We start from the raw sequence: 18,430 nt of genomic DNA, 5'->3' as shown, positions 1-18,430 counted from the left end.
TTATTTAGGTAAATATCATACTTATTTATAATATCTGTTAGTGAAACTATCACTTAATAAGAAATCTTGATATCATGGATTAAAATAAATAAGTAAATAAATCTGATTAGACACAATTTTTTTGAAAATAAAATAAAAATACATTATAAAAATTATGTTCAGCAAGACATTTAAATTAATTTCTATCTTTTTTTACTAATTAAAAAACTCATTTAATTGTTCGGTGAACAAATTTTTTTAGTAACTTTTAGTATTTTTTAAAATAATATTTTTTAAAATCTTAGTTTCTAGTTTCTATTTTTTTTATTTTCTTTTACTTTGATCCTTAATATATTTATTTATTTATTTTATTATCTTTTTTAAATAAATCATAGTTTATTATTTTTTTCATTTTACACTTTTCAGCTATTTTAATAGTTAGTTTTATCAAACACATTTAATTTAATGAGCTAATTTTTTAACTTTCAGTTTTTAATTATTAGCTAACTTTTCAACTTTCAGTTAATTTTGTGAAAGATAACTTAAGACTAATAACTTATCTGAGGGAAAAAAAACTATGACAAATGGTACAATATATGCACAAAACTAGGAGCAATGACAAAAACGTGAAAACCGATTAGGCTTAACAAGATTACTCATAGCCTAAGGTAAATTGGCTACGTTAATCCACTCAAATTTATCCAAGAATAATTGAACTACCCTAAGTCCCCACCCCTCTCGTTATCCTCGAGGATATTAATTCTATTTTTTAAAATTTATTATTATGTTTTTTTCATAACAGCAGATATTTATTGTTAAATATCCACAATTCCACACTGATTATACAAAATATGTTATCATCCAAACTTGGCCTTCCTCTCTTTCTCTTTTCGTGTACCCCTTCCTAACCACGAAGACTTTATATGGTACTATTTTATATTAGAAAACGACCATGACATGACCAAAAATAAATATATCATAAAACGATAAGGCCGAATACTACGTTAAAGGGCAAGGTTGAAGCTTGATGCTTCACGTTATTCCGCTGAATCTTGCAATAAAAACAGCTGAGTTGATACTATAACATGATTTCAGTTTAGTTTTCCATCACTATCAACCCGATAAATGTAAATTCGTAAGTCTATACTAGGAAGTAGAATAAAACTAGTAAATAACAACTTGTAAATCATGTCATATAATTAGTGATTGTAAGCGGTTATGTGCATAGACGTACTAATAACTTTTTATTAACCAATTTCCTACCACACAAACATGCTTTGATATAACTAGTTAAGAAAATTTCCCATAGAAACATGGAGGATTGTTTATATATAGAAGGACAATTTACTTCCTACTTATATTCTAGGTTAAACCTCAAAATGTTTTGTCATCATCCACCTTGATCTGGTGGATGCTTCATAGTTTACACCTAGAAGTACAATCCTCAACTTTGCAATGAAAATCAGGTGAAATATGTTAACATCTAAACATCCAATTGCAAAGTATTACAAAATCTTTGAAAGGGTAGTAAGTAGTAACTTTTTCTCTTGCATTTGGTGGTTCTCTCCACTTCAACCCCTTCCTTCTCGATTAAAAGAGGCACAGAACAGGAAACACATTGGCAAGAATGGATGCTTATGAGACCTTAAAAATCTTCTGATTTAGATTCGTCTTTTGTCTCAGACTTCTGGGTTGTATCTTTTTCCATATATTCTTGTTCAATAGTATCTTTAAGGATAAACAACCTCTGAATTACCACAGGGTCAGTCATCTGCCTGGCTTCTCTCAAATCCGTTTCTTCCTTGTTCAGATGATATGCATCGAGCATGATCTTAATCCACTTGTGCAGCTCCTTTGGGGTGCTGCTTAATCACAACAAAATTAAAAAGCAGTATATCAGACTAATCACAAAAAATAAAATAAAAAGGAAGATATACTTTGGAATGAACCAGTAGGAAATTATCTCACGTGTATAGAGCGTTAGGGTCCTTGGCTTCATGTTCGTCACCAGGGGAGAAAACAGTTGCCAATGTAGAGAATCGCTCCTCAGGATCTATGATGTTTAACAAATGCTTGAGTAGTTTTATTTCTTTTGGAGTAATACTCCTTAGGCTGCTCTTTGTGGCCTTGTACAATTGGTACATTATATCTTTCACCTGCACAATATAAAGCAAGGCTGTTGAGTGTTGAGCATACACACTGACACTCATAATGCAGTTAAATAATATCTTCTAAGCATGAGCAGTCAAAATTAAGATTCCATAGATTCTATGCTGGAAGAACAAAGGGAGAGGATTTTCAGATTATACAGATTGATTTAAAAATCAGAACAATCAATTCAGTTTATTTTCTTTTAGCTCAAGACCCCTGTATGAAAGATTCATACTTTAGCTGCGTGTCCTGGTATCAACATTATATAGGAAAAAACATGAAAACCTCTTAAATTCCATCCCATGTAACATTCATAGTCATACCTAATGTATATAACTATGTGTATAATTATAATTGCAGATGGTCTAGGACCACAAGTATCCTCCACAGAGAGTATGTGATATGAACATCTTTCAGGCTCTCTGCAATATTACATCAACAACCAACATTTTCATTTAAGTCATGTATGTTAAAACTTGAATCCTGCCTAGGTTAGCTTTGCTATTCTTAGCCGGTCCCAAGCCCGGATAAAAGGAGAGGGTTGTGTTAGGCTTTCGACAGCCAACGTTAAACTTTGTCGAATCTCTATGACATGGATCAATTACGTAATAATGTGAATGCTAGGTCGTTGCCCGGAAGCAACGCGCTGTATGGTTCGAGTACAGTGTCAAAAGAGCAAGGGCCGCTGCATCGCCGCCCGGATGTAGTGAAAAGTAAGCAAGGGTTCCCACATTTTCGTGAACGGGTGTGGGTAAAGAAGCTAGTTCATGACAGGAGGATTCGCTTTGGTACATGGAATATAGGCACACTTACTGGAAAATCTATGGAAATAGTGGATGTTATGGTGAGGAGGAAGATCAATTTTATGTGCCTACAAGAAACTAAGTGGACAGGTGAAAAAGCGAAAGAATTAGACAACTCGGGATTTAAGCTGTGGTATACGGAAAAAATCAGATCAAGAAATGGGGTAGGGATTATTGTGGATAAGGAGTGGAAGAAGGATGTCGTGGATGTAAGAAGAGTATGAGATCATATCATAGCCTTAAAATTGGTAGTGGGACAGGACACCTTTAATGTTATTAGTGGGTACGCACCTCAGGTTGGGTTAGCAGAACACTTTAAGGTAAAATTTTGGGAGGATCTAGAAGGGGTACTTCAGGATATACCCCAAGGAGAGAAAGTTTTCCTAGGAGGGGATCTCAATGGACATGTAGGTAGCGTGGCTAGAGGTTTTGAGGGGGTGCATGGGGGTTTTGGCCTAGGGGAGATGAATGGGGAGGGTAAATCCATCTTGGAGTTTTTGGAGGCTTTGGATCTTTCTATAGCCAATACATGGTTTAAGAAAAGAGAGGAATATCTTATCACTTACAAAAGTGGAGGGACATGTTCTCAAATAGATTTCTTCTTTATCAGGAAGTCTGATAGGAAGTATTGCTTGAACTGTAAAGTTATCCCGGGAGAGAGCTTAACTACCCAACATAGAGTTTTGGTTATGGATGTAAGAATTAGAGATAGGGCAAAGAGAAGAAGTCCTATGGTAGCACCAAGGATCAAATGGTGGCACTTGAAGGGTGAGAAACAAGGAATCTTCCAACAAAAGATATGGGAGGGATGGTGTGGACAATCACAAGGAAGTGCAAATGATATGTGGAACAAGATGTCCCAAGAGATTATTAAAGTGGCTAAAGAGACGTTGGGTGAATCTAGAGGTTTTGGACCTAGGGGTAAAGAATCGTGGTGGTGGAATGAAAATGTTCAGAGCAAAGTTAGAGTAAAAAAGGAGTGTTTCAAGGAGTGGTCTAGGTGTAGAAATTCTGAAACTTGGGATAAGTATAAGATAGCTAGAAATGAAACCAAAAAGGCGGTGAGTGAGGCAAGAGCCCAAGCTTTTGACGGACTATACCAAGCTCTAGGAACCAGGGACGGAGAAAGATCTATATATAGGCTTGCTAAGGGTAGAGAGAGGAAGACTAGAGATTTGGATCAAGTAAAGTGTGTTAAGGATGAAGAAGGCAAAGTCTTAGTGCATGAAAAAGATATCAAGGAAAGGTGGAAGGCGTATTTCCACAACTTATTTAATGATGGATATGGATATGACTCTAGCAGTCTAGACACAAGAGAAGAGGACCGGAACTATAAGTACTATCGTCGGATTCAGAAACAGGAAGTAAAGGAAGCGTTGAAAAGAATGAGTAACGGTAAGGCGGTGGGGCCAGACAACATACCTATTGAAGTGTGGAAAACTCTTGGAGATAGAGGTCTTGAGTGGCTCACCGAACTCTTTAACGAAATTATGAGGTCAAAACGCATGCCGGAGGAATGGAGGAGAAGCACGTTAGTGCCAATCTATAAGAACAAGGGGGATATACAAAATTGTGCAAATTATAGGGGAATCAAGCTCATGAGTCATACCATGAAATTATGGGAAAGAGTGATCGAACAGAGATTAAGAAAGGAGACTCAAGTTACTGAGAATCAATTTGGTTTCATGCCGGGAAGGTCGACCATGGAAGCGATTTATTTATTACGGCGGGTGATGGAGCAATATCGCATGGCCCAACAAGACTTGCACTTGATTTTTATTGACTTGGAGAAAGCGTATGATAGAGTGCCTAGAGAGATTTTGTGGAAAGCTCTAGAGAAGAAAGGGGTTAGGGTTGCATATATTCGAGCTATCCAAGATATGTATGATAGGGTATCGACTAGTGTTAGGACACAGGGTGGAGAGTCAGACGATTTTCCCATCACAATTGGTTTGCATCAAGGGTCAGCCCTTAGCCCCTACCTTTTTACCTTAATTCTGGATGTCCTCACGGAACAAATCCAAGAGATAGCGCCGAGATGCATGCTTTTTGCAGATGACATAGTCCTCCTTGGAGAGTCGAGGGAGGAGTTGAATGAGAGGTTGGAAACTTGGAGACGAGCTCTAGAAACACATGGTTTTCGCCTAAGCAGAAGCAAATTGGAGTATATGGAATGTAAGTTCAACAAAAGAAGGAGGGTTTCTAACTCAGAGGTGAAAATAGGAGACCATATTATCCCTCAAGTCACACGGTTTAAATATCTTGGGTCTGTAATACAGGATGATGGGAAAATTGAAGGGGATGTGAATCATCGCATTCAAGCAGGATGGATGAAATGGAGAAAAGCATCGGGGGTGTTATGTGATGCAAAGATACCGATCAAGCTAAAGGGAAAGTTTTATCGGACTGCGGTAAGACCGGCGATTTTGTACGGAACAGAATGTTGGGCGGTCAAGAGCCAACATGAGAATAAAGTAGGTGTAGCGGAGATGAGGATGTTGCGGTGGATGTGTGGTAAGACTCGACAAGATAAAATTAGAAACGAAACTATTAGAGAGAGGGTTGGAGTAGCGCCTATTATAGAGAAGATGGTGGAAAATAGACTTAGGTGGTTTGGGCATGTAGAGAGAAGACCGGTAGACTCTGTAGTGAGGAGAGTAGACCAGATGGAGAGAAAACAAACAATTCGAGGCAGAGGAAGATCCAAAAAGACTATAAGAGAGGTTATCAAAAAGGATCTCGAACTTAATGATTTGAATAGAAGTATGGTACTTGATAGAACATTATGGCGGAAGTTGATCCATGTAGCCGACCCCACCTAGTGGGATAAGGCGTTGTTGTTGTTGTTGTTGTATGTTAAAACTTGAAAAATAAGAATGTGCAGTCAAGACCATCTTAATAAACAGAACAGGCAGATAGCACCAGAAAAAAAGAAATTTGAGACATGCTTACACATACACCCACAAGAGGAACACATTCTGCTTGGTTTTAAGTTTTAGAAAGCCTCATTAGTATTGATTGGGCACAATTAGAAGCATCTGTGGCCCTGTGTGTCTATTTTCGAATACAGTAACAACCATGGAGCATCATATTTCAAAATCATACCTCATTCTTCATCGTTGTAGATTCTTTGGCTTTAGCCCAAGCGCTGCTTATCAACAATATCAATGAAGAATCAAGTTCCTTTGCCTTTGCCAAGCTTTTGATCTTCTGACAAGCAATATCAATAGAAGGAGAATTCAGGATATCATCCAATTTGGCCTGGGCAGCATCTAATGTCTCTATATTCTCTAGTGTATTATCATATGCACTGACAGCTGACAAACATCTACTCCCCAGTCTGGAAATCCCTGTTCAAGAAATACACCGATGCCAATCATAAGAAACATCCTACATAAGGGACAGGATCACAAGTATCAACTTTTTCCAGGGTGCAAGGGTTGGGTTCATTATGAAAATTTTACATGTAAGAGGACTAAGAATAAACCATCAAATCTTAATTCTTTACGTTTTTCACCGGTATATTTAAAACATTCCCTATCTTCTTCCTTTATAAAAGAAGTCCAAATTTCAATCTTATTTTAAGAAAAGCTTCAAGAATCAATTGAGCAATTTTATTAAGATCAGTTTTCTTTTTCTCATTACAGGTTACAACTATCAAATTTCATCTCATTCTTTCTGGTGATTACTGGTTATAGAATCAATAATCATTTGAGACAAAAAGCCCAAAAGGAAACATTTTTTAGTACTCCTATATAATTACCATCACGCTCCTCCAAGCTGTCATACATATCTGAAATAAGAGTGAGGTAGTGGAAGAATTCTCCTGTAAAATCTTTTCGCCTTCGGGCAACTATGGCATTAATGTCCATTGGGCTATCTTGTACTTCCTTGAGCAGTTCATAGTGTCCTTCCATTTCATCATCAATCTGCAATGCTTACTCCTGATCAAACAAAACTGAGGAAGAAGCTCTAGAACCAAGCAAGTTCCTAAAGATTAAAGTAATTTTTGATGTACTTGGTTTGTGCTATCTAAAAAAAGTAATTAATTAACAATAAGAATAATAATACTATCTTATTATTAGTTTAGCAAGAACTTGCAGGATAATGTATCTGCACCATTTCTATAAAATAAAATATGGATTAGGTTTTGTTTTATACATTTTGAGCCATAAAAAGGTATAAAACAATAGTTCTATATTTTAAAGGCTTCTTCACCTTTTCCAACTTTTATTCAGCAATAGAAGAGTCTATTTCTTAAATCAACATTGCAAGGGGGCATGGTTGTGAAGAACATCAAAAAACATACAGTACTACCTTCTTCAACTTTCTCCGCAATGAAATAAATTTTTCCTTCATAACTGGGTCATTCTCCATGTCTGCCCTTCTTTGGCACCTACTGAAAAATCTATCACTGTATTTTTTCCACTCCTCTCTAAATATCAGGTACTTCTTCCATTCTTTTGATTTAGTTTTTTCATTCAAAAAGAAATCTATCATTTTGTCACAAAATTGTGTCATAGTGTAACCCCTTGCAATTTCAACCTCTTGCTCCTCAGCTTGAGCCGTGGAAGCACTGCTTGCCTGCGGACCTGAAAGGAATTTCATTTTTTAGTGCCACACAAAATACTACCCCTAGAAATTAGTCAGAAAAACATCCGGAACAAGATAGAAAGAAGATATCCTAAAAGGAAAGATAAATAGATGTTCACTCTTCTTTTTTGTTTGTTAGTACATAAAAGTCTTATCACAGTAGGTGAAGTTGGCTACATGAATCAAACAATGTCATTCAGTTTGGTTAAAGACCAAATCATATCTACAGATACATGGAATAATCTAATTTCTTACAATTTAGCAACATTCTAATTTTATATTCACTTGAACTTTTTTTACTTATCATCTTATCCGAACAAGGCAGAGTTATGAATAAACTAATAAGAACATAAAAATTTGAACAAAAATGGTGATAATTGTATCTTTGGAAACGGAAATACCTTCATTCGTCCATAACTAATTTCGTATCTAAATTCTTACAAGTTAGCACAACAGGACAAATCAGCAACATTCTAAATTCTTGGTTCTTACATTGCCAACAATTTAGTAAACTAAAATAAAAATAAAAAGAAATTCCAGACAAATAAAGTAAAATAGAAAAAGATATATGTAACATGTCACCATGGTTTTAAATTGTGGTTACGGTGAATCAAAATACCTTGATGCTGCGGTTGCAGACCCCAATTTAAAACCTTGCATGCCACTGTAATTTCTAGAGAGAATTCAGCAGGCTGCTCTCCCCTTCATATTATACTACTACCCAACTCTAGTGACACCCTTAACACTTCAAATAAAGCCCAAGACTCAAACTTTTTCACAAACCCATGTTGAGAACGTAAAAAAATAAATAAAAATACAGCGTATTAAGAATTAAGGAAAAAACAATGAGAACAAAGTGATTGGAGAATTGGGGGGAAATGATACTTACTGGGCAGAGAGGCGCATAGAAGAATGTGGGGTTTGAAATTCTGAGCTTTAAGTTTTGGTCTTTGGTTTTGGAAGGATGGGGTGTAGTTTGAAGCAGTATAGGAGGAAGGGGTTAAGGGGTAATTTGGGGAGAGATTATTATTGAAAGGTATGAAGGTTGAGTTCCAAACCTTGTACCCTTTCATGTTCCTTCAGCTACAACACCAAAGTGTCTCACGCTTCGCACTTGATTATATAGCATCACCTTATCCGTTTCATGAACACGGCAGAGTTGTGAATAAATTAATAAGAATTATTTTATTTTATTTTTAACAAAAATGGTGATATTTGTATATTTGAAAACGAAAATATATTCACTCATAAATAATTTCTTATAATATGGATATTATTTTTCATAATTAGTAATATATAGATTATTACCATTGATAATATTATTGACAAGTAAATACTAATCATATTATTAATATTATTAGTATGATTTATTACTTTTCATAACATTTTAAATTTATATAATCATTGACCTATTTAATATATATATATATATATATATATATATTACAATTTTTATTCGTATATTAAAAAACATATAATTACTATTACTACATAAATCAATTTAACTTAAATGGACTTCGAAGTTGAACATATATTTACTTTTATTAAATAAATAAATTTATATATATTATTAGTATTAATTATAGTATTGATAAATTAATATTATTAGTATATTTATAAATAAACTAATGTGAGACCAACGAATTTTGTCGTAGCAAGAGGGACGAATTTTTTAAGAGTAAGTTTGGATGAGGGAATTTTAAATTTTAAGAATTTCAAATACTTCAATTGAAATTATTTTATTTTCAAAATTTTGTGTTTGGATAAAAAATATTAAAATTATGAAGGTGAAAGAAAATGAATGCAAAGAGAAAAGAATATATGATTTGTGTGCTTTCAAAGAGAAGAATATTGATGCGACATGAGGAGTTGTTGGGGAATCGAAACACGATGGCGTACACCACCATATCCGACCACAACATTCAGTCAACGACACAAGGCATGACCCAGACCTTCCATGTCAGCGAGCATCTTCACTACGTGATAGGCAACGACAGATGCTTCCATGACTGGCGGGTGCAGTTCTACGTGTTCCCCTACGCCTACATCCAATCGACGCTCCGCGAGCTCAGATGGTTTTTCTTGAAGAAATGGATCATCAGCGTGAGGGAAGAGTCACGAATTTGAGAACGAGATCTTGGAAACTTTCATGTGGAAGAGAGGATGGAGGTTATAAAGGAAATATACAAATATTTTGGAAGGTTCTTCTATCAAGAAGAAAATTTCAATTTCTCACATTTTAAGAAAATTAAAATTTCACATTTTTAGTTGTTTAAAATTTTGTTTTAAAATTTTAAAAATTTAAATTCTTCATAAAAAAATATCCAAACAATAAATTATAGATTAAAAAAATTTAAATTCTCTGATAAATTACTTTCCTCAGTTAAAATTCTTTATCCAAATATACTCTAATTGATTTATATCACTTTGGTGATGTTTCTACGTGAGATCGATATAATTCAATAAGTAGTTCACCTTTTTTATTTTCTAAATTGTAAGTAGTACATCTACGAACCACTAAATATATTATAAAACATTTAACAATTTAGATTCAACATATTATAGTTAGTATTTATTGACTAATCAAATATAATCAATCTAATAATCACTTTCATCTCACATAGTTAATGAAGTTCTCTGTCATCCCCATTGATGTCAGCATCTCGTAGAATGTTGTGTTCCACTTCATCTCCACCATGCACCACCAACCTCACTAAGGTGCATCATCACCATCAACAACTATATATAGTCTACTTAGAATGATGTTTCCTCTGTAACAAATAACTCCTCAAATGACATAACTAAATCAGCAAAAGCAAAATAACCATGTAGGAAAACCCATGCCCTATCAAAATTATCGTTGTTGCCATTGACTTTGACACTCCTCTCAAAGACACCTTTGTCGCTCACTTGCACACTCTCAACATTGAAGCCGAAGGTCTTAGAACCTCTTCCTACAACTCCACCAGAGTCAAGGTCGGTTGTTGAGTCTCCAAATCCTCCTTTACCCACAATTTTGTCGCTTGTAGCACCATCGTCAACCGTCTCCATAAACTCCTCGACGTCTTTCTCTTCATTATTCTTCCACCACCAGCTGAATATCCTCTTAAACACATTCTAGAACCAAAAAGTTTGTAGAAGCACAAAACAAGAAAGAAAATGTTGTTGGAATTGAACTTCATAGGAATCTCATCACATGTAATTGAAATCTTAGATCATATTCTCAATTCAACACATATTTGATCCTTATAGAATTCTCAAATCTCAATTCTTAAAGAATTGAGACTTAATTTCTATATTAGATCCCTCAATTCCTTATGAGATCTAATATAAAAATTAGGTTCAGAAAAAAGGATTTCAAACATTGAAAACATTAATCCTATCCCTAGAAGTCTTATTCGACCTATTTATACTCCAAATCTAGAATTAAGATATGTTTTCAAACACAAAATAACTCATGGCATAAGGTTGATCAAGCTAAGACAGAGATTGAAGCCTAAAAGTAGAAATCAAATGCATTGAATAGATATGAAGATATATACACAATAATCATGTGGTTTGAGCTCCTATTACATGCTCAATTCCAACAACTGTGAAGTTTAGCTACTACAAGCCATGGAGAAGATGAAGATACAAGAAGAATTTGTAGAATATGAAGAATCAACCATGGAAGGAAAATAAAGAGAGATCGCGCTTTAGAATCACCCTCATCAAAATTCTGAATGAGCCAATCACTATGCTCCACTTATCCACTTATAAATAATTTTTTTGTTAAAAACTACCACGTCGGATTAAACACAAATGAGTTCTTACTTAAACGAATTTGTGTTGTTTAAACCTACTTCTTGAACTTGTGTGATTACTTAAGTGACAACATAGTCTTGCTTAAGCATCCCTTCTCACTTAAACAAGATTGAAGACTCACATAAGCAAGCCTTAACTTAAAACCCTAAGCAAGATTAATCGTTTGCTTAAGTTTGTGATTCACTGCTCTCCTTTTGCATCTTCATTCCCTTCATGTGAAAATCATCCATAACTTAGTAAGATTTTAGTTGTCAATTCAACATAGTTGTTTTTTTTTTTTTTACAATTTTATTTACAAAAGAAGATTTAAGAATCTATTTTAAAGAAAAATTAAGATAATTGTTTATGAAATAAAGTCTGAAAAAACAATTATATCAATTTACCCGTAAACTACATATTCACTACCTCAATTAGAATCCACCCAATTTTTTTATTTTCTTTTACAAATTCTCTTTTCTTCTGCTTCTTTTTATACTCTCGATCCTTTTTTCTCAAAATCTTTCAATATCCAAATAAAGCCTTCATGAGATATTTTTATTTTTATTTTTTGCGTGTAGATCCATAAAACTTTTCTATCTTCCCCCTATCTCTCCTTTTCCAATAAACCATAAAATTCTTTTTCTCTCTCACTTGTTTCTGATCTATTTCTTTCGCTTCAAAATGTATCTAAACAAACAAATCGTTAATACAAATGGGTTATTTGAAATAGAAATTACCATAGAGATATAGTAATATTAAAACAATAATGTTTTTCATATCATCAATGATATCCACGTTGCTACATAGGACGGAGGAGACTGTACCCAACTATATTTCTGGGTTACGGGAAATTTCACCTAAATATTATTTACGTACACTTTTAGGAAAAGTCAAAAAAGAAATAAATGAAAATAAATAAAAATGAAAAGAAAAAAAACATCATTGACGACTAAAAAATGTTATACAGATAATGGGTTGATTACTTTCGAAGAATGATAAAAATGAGCTTGCATGCAAAATATTATTGTGTTTTTCCTTTTCTTTTGCCGTCCATTAATTATAGTCATCATCGTATTATATTGTATATTAATCCCTTTCATCTTAATTCCTCAATTGAAGAGTGTCACACCTCTTCTACATATTTACTATTTATGTTATGAATGCATTTGCTGACTTTGGTTTCTAGTATTTATTTGATTTGTCAAGTCAAGAATCACAAGCCAGATTTGTCTAGTTATGGCATTGTGACAAATTCTAAGGTGGAACCCGATTCCTGCGAAGTTAAAAATTCGTCGTAGTGTTTGATATGACTCAAGATAGACAAGTTTTTGGCGCAAACATTATCAATATATATTTGTACTCATTTTTTTTTTGGAATATACGTTAATATATGTTATGACAACTCTTTTTAAAACTTGTTAATGAATTTCTTCGGAAAACAAATGCATGTATATACTAACAAATTGCTGTAAAATTTATTAAAATACACTCACTCAAGGCTCACCTATTCTTTAAGAATGAGTATTTTAATTAATAATTTATAATTATGATTATCTTAAAACATATCCAAGATATAACTTATTAAATATGTATTCTTTGTAGAAAATAAGCAAGTGTACGCTAGTAAATATAAGTTAGTGTACTCCAATTTTGACTCAACTCAATTATATTATGATGTACGCGTTAATGCTAAATTGATAAAAAAAAAAAGATAAACTAAGAAATATAATTCTTTAATGAAAAAAATAATAATAGTACATCTATATGTATTAATAAATCATACATTTTTTTTTGTTGAATATCAACTATTGATTAATTCATTAAAGATTACTTACTTTATCAGAATCAAGTACATTTTAGTTTTTCACGTGTTTTTATGACAACAAAAGGTTGAAATTAATCAAATTCAAAACATAACTATTTACTAGCTAGGACAATAACTTGTAGATCATCGACCAACAACTATATACAGATCCTGGTCGATTCGGAAGGAAAAGATTCCAGCTAAGAAAATCATACTTCACTGTCGTCCTTCAACATTTGGTTCAACAGTTAATAATGGTAACTTCTGCTTGAAGAGGAACATGGATAAGGATCTTATGCCGATTACTGAGGCACAACGTACGGCTCAATAACTTGGTGAAAAGGATGGTACCATATATAAGGATATATATCATCACTTTTCTAATAAATCTTATTGCATTGTTAAATAGCAATTAATTATTCTAAAAAAAGAATTCGAAAGTAACCAATTTTTGTTTTTTCTAATTAATAGTTGTTCATAAAATCGGTAAGTCCGTTAGTGTTCCACATACGTACAATAATGAACCATATATAAATCCAAAAAGGTAATATTCATAGCTAGGCTTTCTTTACTGAATATTATATACATCACGTATGCATGCTTAATGTAATTAAACGAATATAATCAACCAAGAGCGATGAAGAAAACGAGAAGCCACTTTCACCTTTCGATGGAAACAACCTCAAATGGATTCTTCAATGAAGACAGCATGGTGAACAGCTTTGGAAGCACCATCTTCACCGGCTTCACAAAGTCCTTTTCCCACATGCATTCTTTTCCCTTCTCTTTTAATACATCCTCAATCCTCCACCCCTTCAGTTTCGGAGCCCTTTTGAACAGGCGCTCTACTCTCAACATCTTCTCTAACACTTTGATACCTATCTTCGATTCTTACATATAAAAAAAAAAGTTCATACTGAACTTGTTCACACACCTTAGCCTCAACCATGACTAAAGCCAATGGCCACCATCGTGTTGATCAAACAGTGATTGACATAAAGAAACCGCCGGTGAGCTTCACTGGGGGTCTGGTGTTCGAGTGCCTCACTTACACCGTTACAAAGAAGAAAAAGGTTGAGGGGAAGTGGTCGAATGAAGAGGTGGATTTGCTGCATGATATCACCAGCTATGCACCAAAGGGTTGCATCACTGCAGTGATGGGCCCTAGTGGAGCAGGAAAGTCCACTCTCTTGGATGGCCTTGCTGGGAGGATTGCGAGTGGGAGCCTCAAAGGGAGGGTCTCCTTGGATGGTGCGACTGTGAGTGCAAGCTTGATCAAGAGAACTTCTGCATATATCATGCAGGAAGACAGGCTTTTCCCAATGCTCACCGTCTATGAGACTTTGATGTTTGCTGCTGATTTTCGTCTGGGGCCACTCTCACTTGCTGATAAGAAGCAGAGGGTGGAGAAGCTCATTAACCAGCTTGGCTTATCGGTAAGGGTTTTGATACCACTGAATTAGTCCTCTATGGAATAGAATCTGCTACTAATTAATTGAATTGCTGTTCAATTGTTCTTAGGTGGTTAATAATAAGTGCTCTAAGGACATTAATTAATGAATTAAAATAAGTAAATATTTATTGTGATAATCAAAGAAGACCACCAAAATAATTATGAAAACATAATTTTATACATCCTAATAAAATATTTAGACGAATGTTTTAAAAACACTTGTTAAGAATAACATTTGCCTTATTCCTAGCCAAGGAAATATTAAAACCTATATGAATTATAGATGTTTTTGGTGATTGAATAGAGTTTTACTTTAATAATTTATGCAATAAAATTTTTATTAAATCACAACACTATTCAAACATAGTTAAGATATATACCACCCTCAATGTCCCTTCATTAATTTTGTTAAAAACAAATAGAGTAATGATATACGCATTTGTAGACAACCTTGACATTTGTACTATTCAAACACACAATTAATAATTTTTTTTTATCATATCTTATCATCTATCATATATTATTGTCTTGAAAACATGTTTGTATTTGGATGGAGCAGTCATCTCAAAACACCTACATAGGAGACGAAGGTACAAGAGGAGTCTCCGGCGGAGAGCGGCGTCGGGTTTCAATCGGCGTGGACATCATCCACGGCCCATCCCTCCTCTTCCTGGACGAGCCAACCTCGGGGCTAGACTCCACCAGTGCCCACAGCGTGATCGAGAAAGTGCATGACATCGCCCGCAGCGGTAGCACGGTGATCCTCACCATCCACCAGCCCTCATCCAGAATCCAGCTCCTCCTCGACCACCTCATCATCCTCGCACGCGGCCAGCTCATGTTCCAAGGCTCGCCCCAAGACGTGGCACTCCACCTGAGTCGCATGCCACGCAAAATTCCCAAAGGAGAGAGCCCCATCGAGCTTCTCATTGATGTGATTCAAGAGTATGACCAGTCTGAGGTTGGAGTTGAAGCACTTGCTGAGTTTGCACGCACTGGAGTGAAGCCACCTCCTTTGTCTGAACAACTACACTCTCTGTCTTCTGTTGCACCCTCACCTGCTCCGTCCTCGCACCTTGGCCATAGGTATGGGGAGAAATCTCAGGACTTTTCTTACTCGTCGCAAGTGAGTAGAAGGGTCGTGGATGATTTTGATCACAGTCTCAGAAGTCCCTATAACAACAATACATCAATGTCGTGGAGCACTGGGAATAGTGCGGCGTTTTTGAAATTCACTCCTTCGCGGCTTAAGAATGATCACAAGCTGCAGAATACCGCAAGGTAATTGACTAGACCATTTATTCAACATTGTTTTATATGAGAACTTAGATGGCTATCTTATTAGTAGGGCCCAACCAGTAATTACTGAAACCTAAATCAAAACTTAAGAGATTTTCTTTTTTATAGTTATATATTAGATTTTTTGTGCAATAATATGTGACTTTTGTTTAGTGGTGATATTTTGACATCCCAGTATTTCACACATCTTATCAATAACTTTTATTTTTTTCTATCTTTTTTTATTATATCATATTATCTATTATAGCTCTATTTTCTTTTTCATTAGGTATCTATTAGTATTTGAGTGTCATAATATATTTTTCCTTTTTTGTTAACATTGTGACTTTTTTATTTTATAAAACTAATAAAAATTATTTTTTTTATTAGTGAGTTTAAAACTTAAATTTCAATTATTTTATCCTCATATCACTGAGATTTAATGATGATAAGTAAATGGATTGTCAAGTTCGTTATTATATCATTATTCAAAGCAGAAACTAAAATCAAAAGAAAAAAAAATTATATGGACAGAAACAAATAAAAAATCTTTGAAGGATTAAAACATAAAATGAGATATTTTGGTTTAACACAAAATGAGATATTTTATAGAAACCAAAATGTTAATTAAGCCTTTAATTAATTAATTTATGTCCTAAAATTTTTTATGTTCTTGTTATTCTTAATCATTTGTGTGATACGCAGAAGCAATGCTTCACCTGGCTACTACACATACTCGAGTGAAATCCTCCAAGCCACTCCAACACCCCATAGCAGTGACTACACAGTGAATGAGAATGACTACATCACTGCCTCAAACGCCACACACGAACACCTTGGCCCAAAGTTTGCAAATTCCTACATAGGAGAGATTTGGATCCTTATGCGTCGCAACTTCATAAACATAAGGCGCACCCCTGAACTCTTCCTTTCAAGACTCATGGTTCTCACCTTCATGGGCATCATGATGGCCACAATGTTCTTCAAGCCAAAAGAAACATTGCAAGGAATCACCAACCGCCTCAGCTTCTTCATCTTCACAGTGTGCCTCTTCTTCTTCTCTTCCAACGACGCCGTCCCGGCCTTCATCCAAGAAAGGTTCATCTTCATAAGGGAAACCTCTCACAACGCCTATAGAGCTTCCACTTACACCATTGCAGGCATAATCACTCACATGCCATTCATTCTTCTCCAAGCAACTTCTTATGCTGTCATTGTTTGGTTTGCCCTAAAACTTCGAGGCCCTTTTCTTTACTTCTTGCTTGTTCTCTTCGTTTCTCTTCTTTCAACCAATTCATTTGTTGTGTTTGTGAGCTCAGTTGTTCCAAATTACATCCTTGGTTATGCTGTGGTTATTGCCTTCACTGCCTTGTTCTTCTTGTTCTGTGGATACTTCTTAAACAGCCAGGACATTCCCCATTTTTGGCGTTGGATGAACAAAATTTCAACCATGACGTACCCTTATGAGGGGCTCTTGATGAACCAGTACCAGACCAATGATACCTTTGGGTTTGGGTATCTTGATGGTGCAGCCATTACTGGTTTTGATATCTTGAAAAGTCTACATATTGACATTCTTGAACGTAGGAAGAGGACAATTGTGCTTATAATGTTTGGTTGGGCTGTGCTATATAGGGTTTTGTTTTACTTGGTCCTTCGTTTTGCATCAAAAAACCAGAGGTCGTAGTGAACTATACATATATAAGGGAATGTGTGTCAGTTAGTTAACCATTTGATTTGTTTTGCACTGCCAAACAATATTGTTTTATGCTGGAGGAACTGTTAAATATGTTGCTTCGTCATTGTTATATTTTGCATCAAGCTTTTTAAATTGTATAATAAAATTTGATGGATTTTTTACCTGATAAATTAAGAGTTCAATTTCTATACACTTACAAGTGTATTAGTGTAAAAAGTTTTATCTGTCAACTAAAAGTAATCATGATTTTTAAGACAGATATTTAAAAGGTTAACCAATTTTTGAATTGAAATAGTAGTGTTAAAAGTGTAAATCAAGGATCTAGAGAAAGACTTTTAACAAATCACAGTTTCAGTGATTGAATTTGTTATCTGCAAAGAATGAAGGGAAAAAAAGACTTATTAATAATGATCTGGCTTCATTCAAGGGAAAAGCGGTGCTGATATGGGTAGCAGAACTATATATCCGCCGGAAGGGTAGAAGTTTCTTTAAATGATTGTGTTGTACTGCATGTGTTTGAGTTTATGGCAATCTGTGAACTTCCTAATCCAATGCTTAAAATCTTTTTTAAGTTGGATTTTCATAAAACAGTATTTTAATTAAAGTATAATTTACTTTTAATCTAATGAGTGTATCATACACTACCATTTACTCTAAAATAAGTGTCGTTTTTGTTTTCCACATATTAAAAAAAAAATAAGTAAATGAAAAAGAACAATGAGAAAAAGAGTTATACAAATCATATAAATTTATTAAATTTTAAAATAATTATCTTAAAATAATTCAAACAATAATTTATAATTGAATAAAAATATAAAACTTACACTTTCATTGTATAAACATTAAACTTTTTTTTTATAAAATTAATGTTATTAAATAGATGAAAT

General features: G+C 34.4%; 2 protein-coding genes across 2 annotated transcripts; one reads left to right on the top strand and one right to left on the bottom strand.

Moving 5' to 3' along the window:
• Window positions 1-1,206: 1,206 nt before the first annotated feature.
• Window positions 1,207-8,633, bottom strand: LOC114368940 (uncharacterized protein At4g37920-like). Its single transcript, XM_028326239.1, has 6 exons — window positions 8,416-8,633; window positions 7,251-7,525; window positions 6,697-6,862; window positions 6,039-6,283; window positions 1,948-2,135; window positions 1,207-1,841 (listed from the first exon to the last, which is right to left on the bottom strand). The coding sequence occupies exons 1-6, from the start codon at window positions 8,597-8,599 to the stop codon at window positions 1,625-1,627; spliced, it is 1,275 nt and encodes a 424-aa protein (XP_028182040.1). The 5' UTR covers window positions 8,600-8,633; the 3' UTR covers window positions 1,207-1,624.
• Window positions 8,634-13,962: 5,329 nt separating this feature from the next.
• LOC114367573 (ABC transporter G family member 17-like) lies at window positions 13,963-17,713 on the top strand. The gene is made up of 3 exons (XM_028324768.1): window positions 13,963-14,549; window positions 15,126-15,847; window positions 16,550-17,713. Exons 1-3 carry the CDS (start codon window positions 14,061-14,063, stop codon window positions 17,529-17,531), a joined length of 2,193 nt encoding a protein of 730 aa, XP_028180569.1. The 5' UTR covers window positions 13,963-14,060; the 3' UTR covers window positions 17,532-17,713.
• The last annotated feature ends 717 nt before the right edge of the window (window positions 17,714-18,430 follow it).

Source organism: Glycine soja, chromosome 9, assembly GCF_004193775.1.
Source record: "Glycine soja cultivar W05 chromosome 9, ASM419377v2, whole genome shotgun sequence".
NCBI lineage: Eukaryota > Viridiplantae > Streptophyta > Magnoliopsida > Fabales > Fabaceae > Glycine > Glycine soja.
Note: the sequence above shows the minus strand (reverse complement) of the source record. Positions and strands in the feature narration are given on the sequence as shown.

What these genes read in the sequence shown, in the direction of transcription:
- LOC114368940 (XM_028326239.1), bottom strand. Translation starts at nt 8,599, where the DNA reads ATGAAAGGGTACAAGGTTTGGAACTCAACCTTCATACCTTTCAATAAT. An exon ending in CAGCTTGGAGGAGCGTGATG is followed by an intron (nt 6,284 to 6,696) that starts GTAATTATATAG and finishes TTTCTTGAACAG; the next exon opens with GGATTTCCAGACTGGGGAGT. An exon ending in GACCCTAACGCTCTATACAC is followed by an intron (nt 1,842 to 1,947) that starts GTGAGATAATTT and finishes GTGATTAAGCAG; the next exon opens with CACCCCAAAGGAGCTGCACA.
- LOC114367573 (XM_028324768.1), top strand. Translation starts at nt 14,061, where the DNA reads ATGACTAAAGCCAATGGCCACCATCGTGTTGATCAAACAGTGATTGAC. An exon ending in TTAACCAGCTTGGCTTATCG is followed by an intron (nt 14,550 to 15,125) that starts GTAAGGGTTTTG and finishes TGGATGGAGCAG; the next exon opens with TCATCTCAAAACACCTACAT. An exon ending in AAGCTGCAGAATACCGCAAG is followed by an intron (nt 15,848 to 16,549) that starts GTAATTGACTAG and finishes TGTGATACGCAG; the next exon opens with AAGCAATGCTTCACCTGGCT.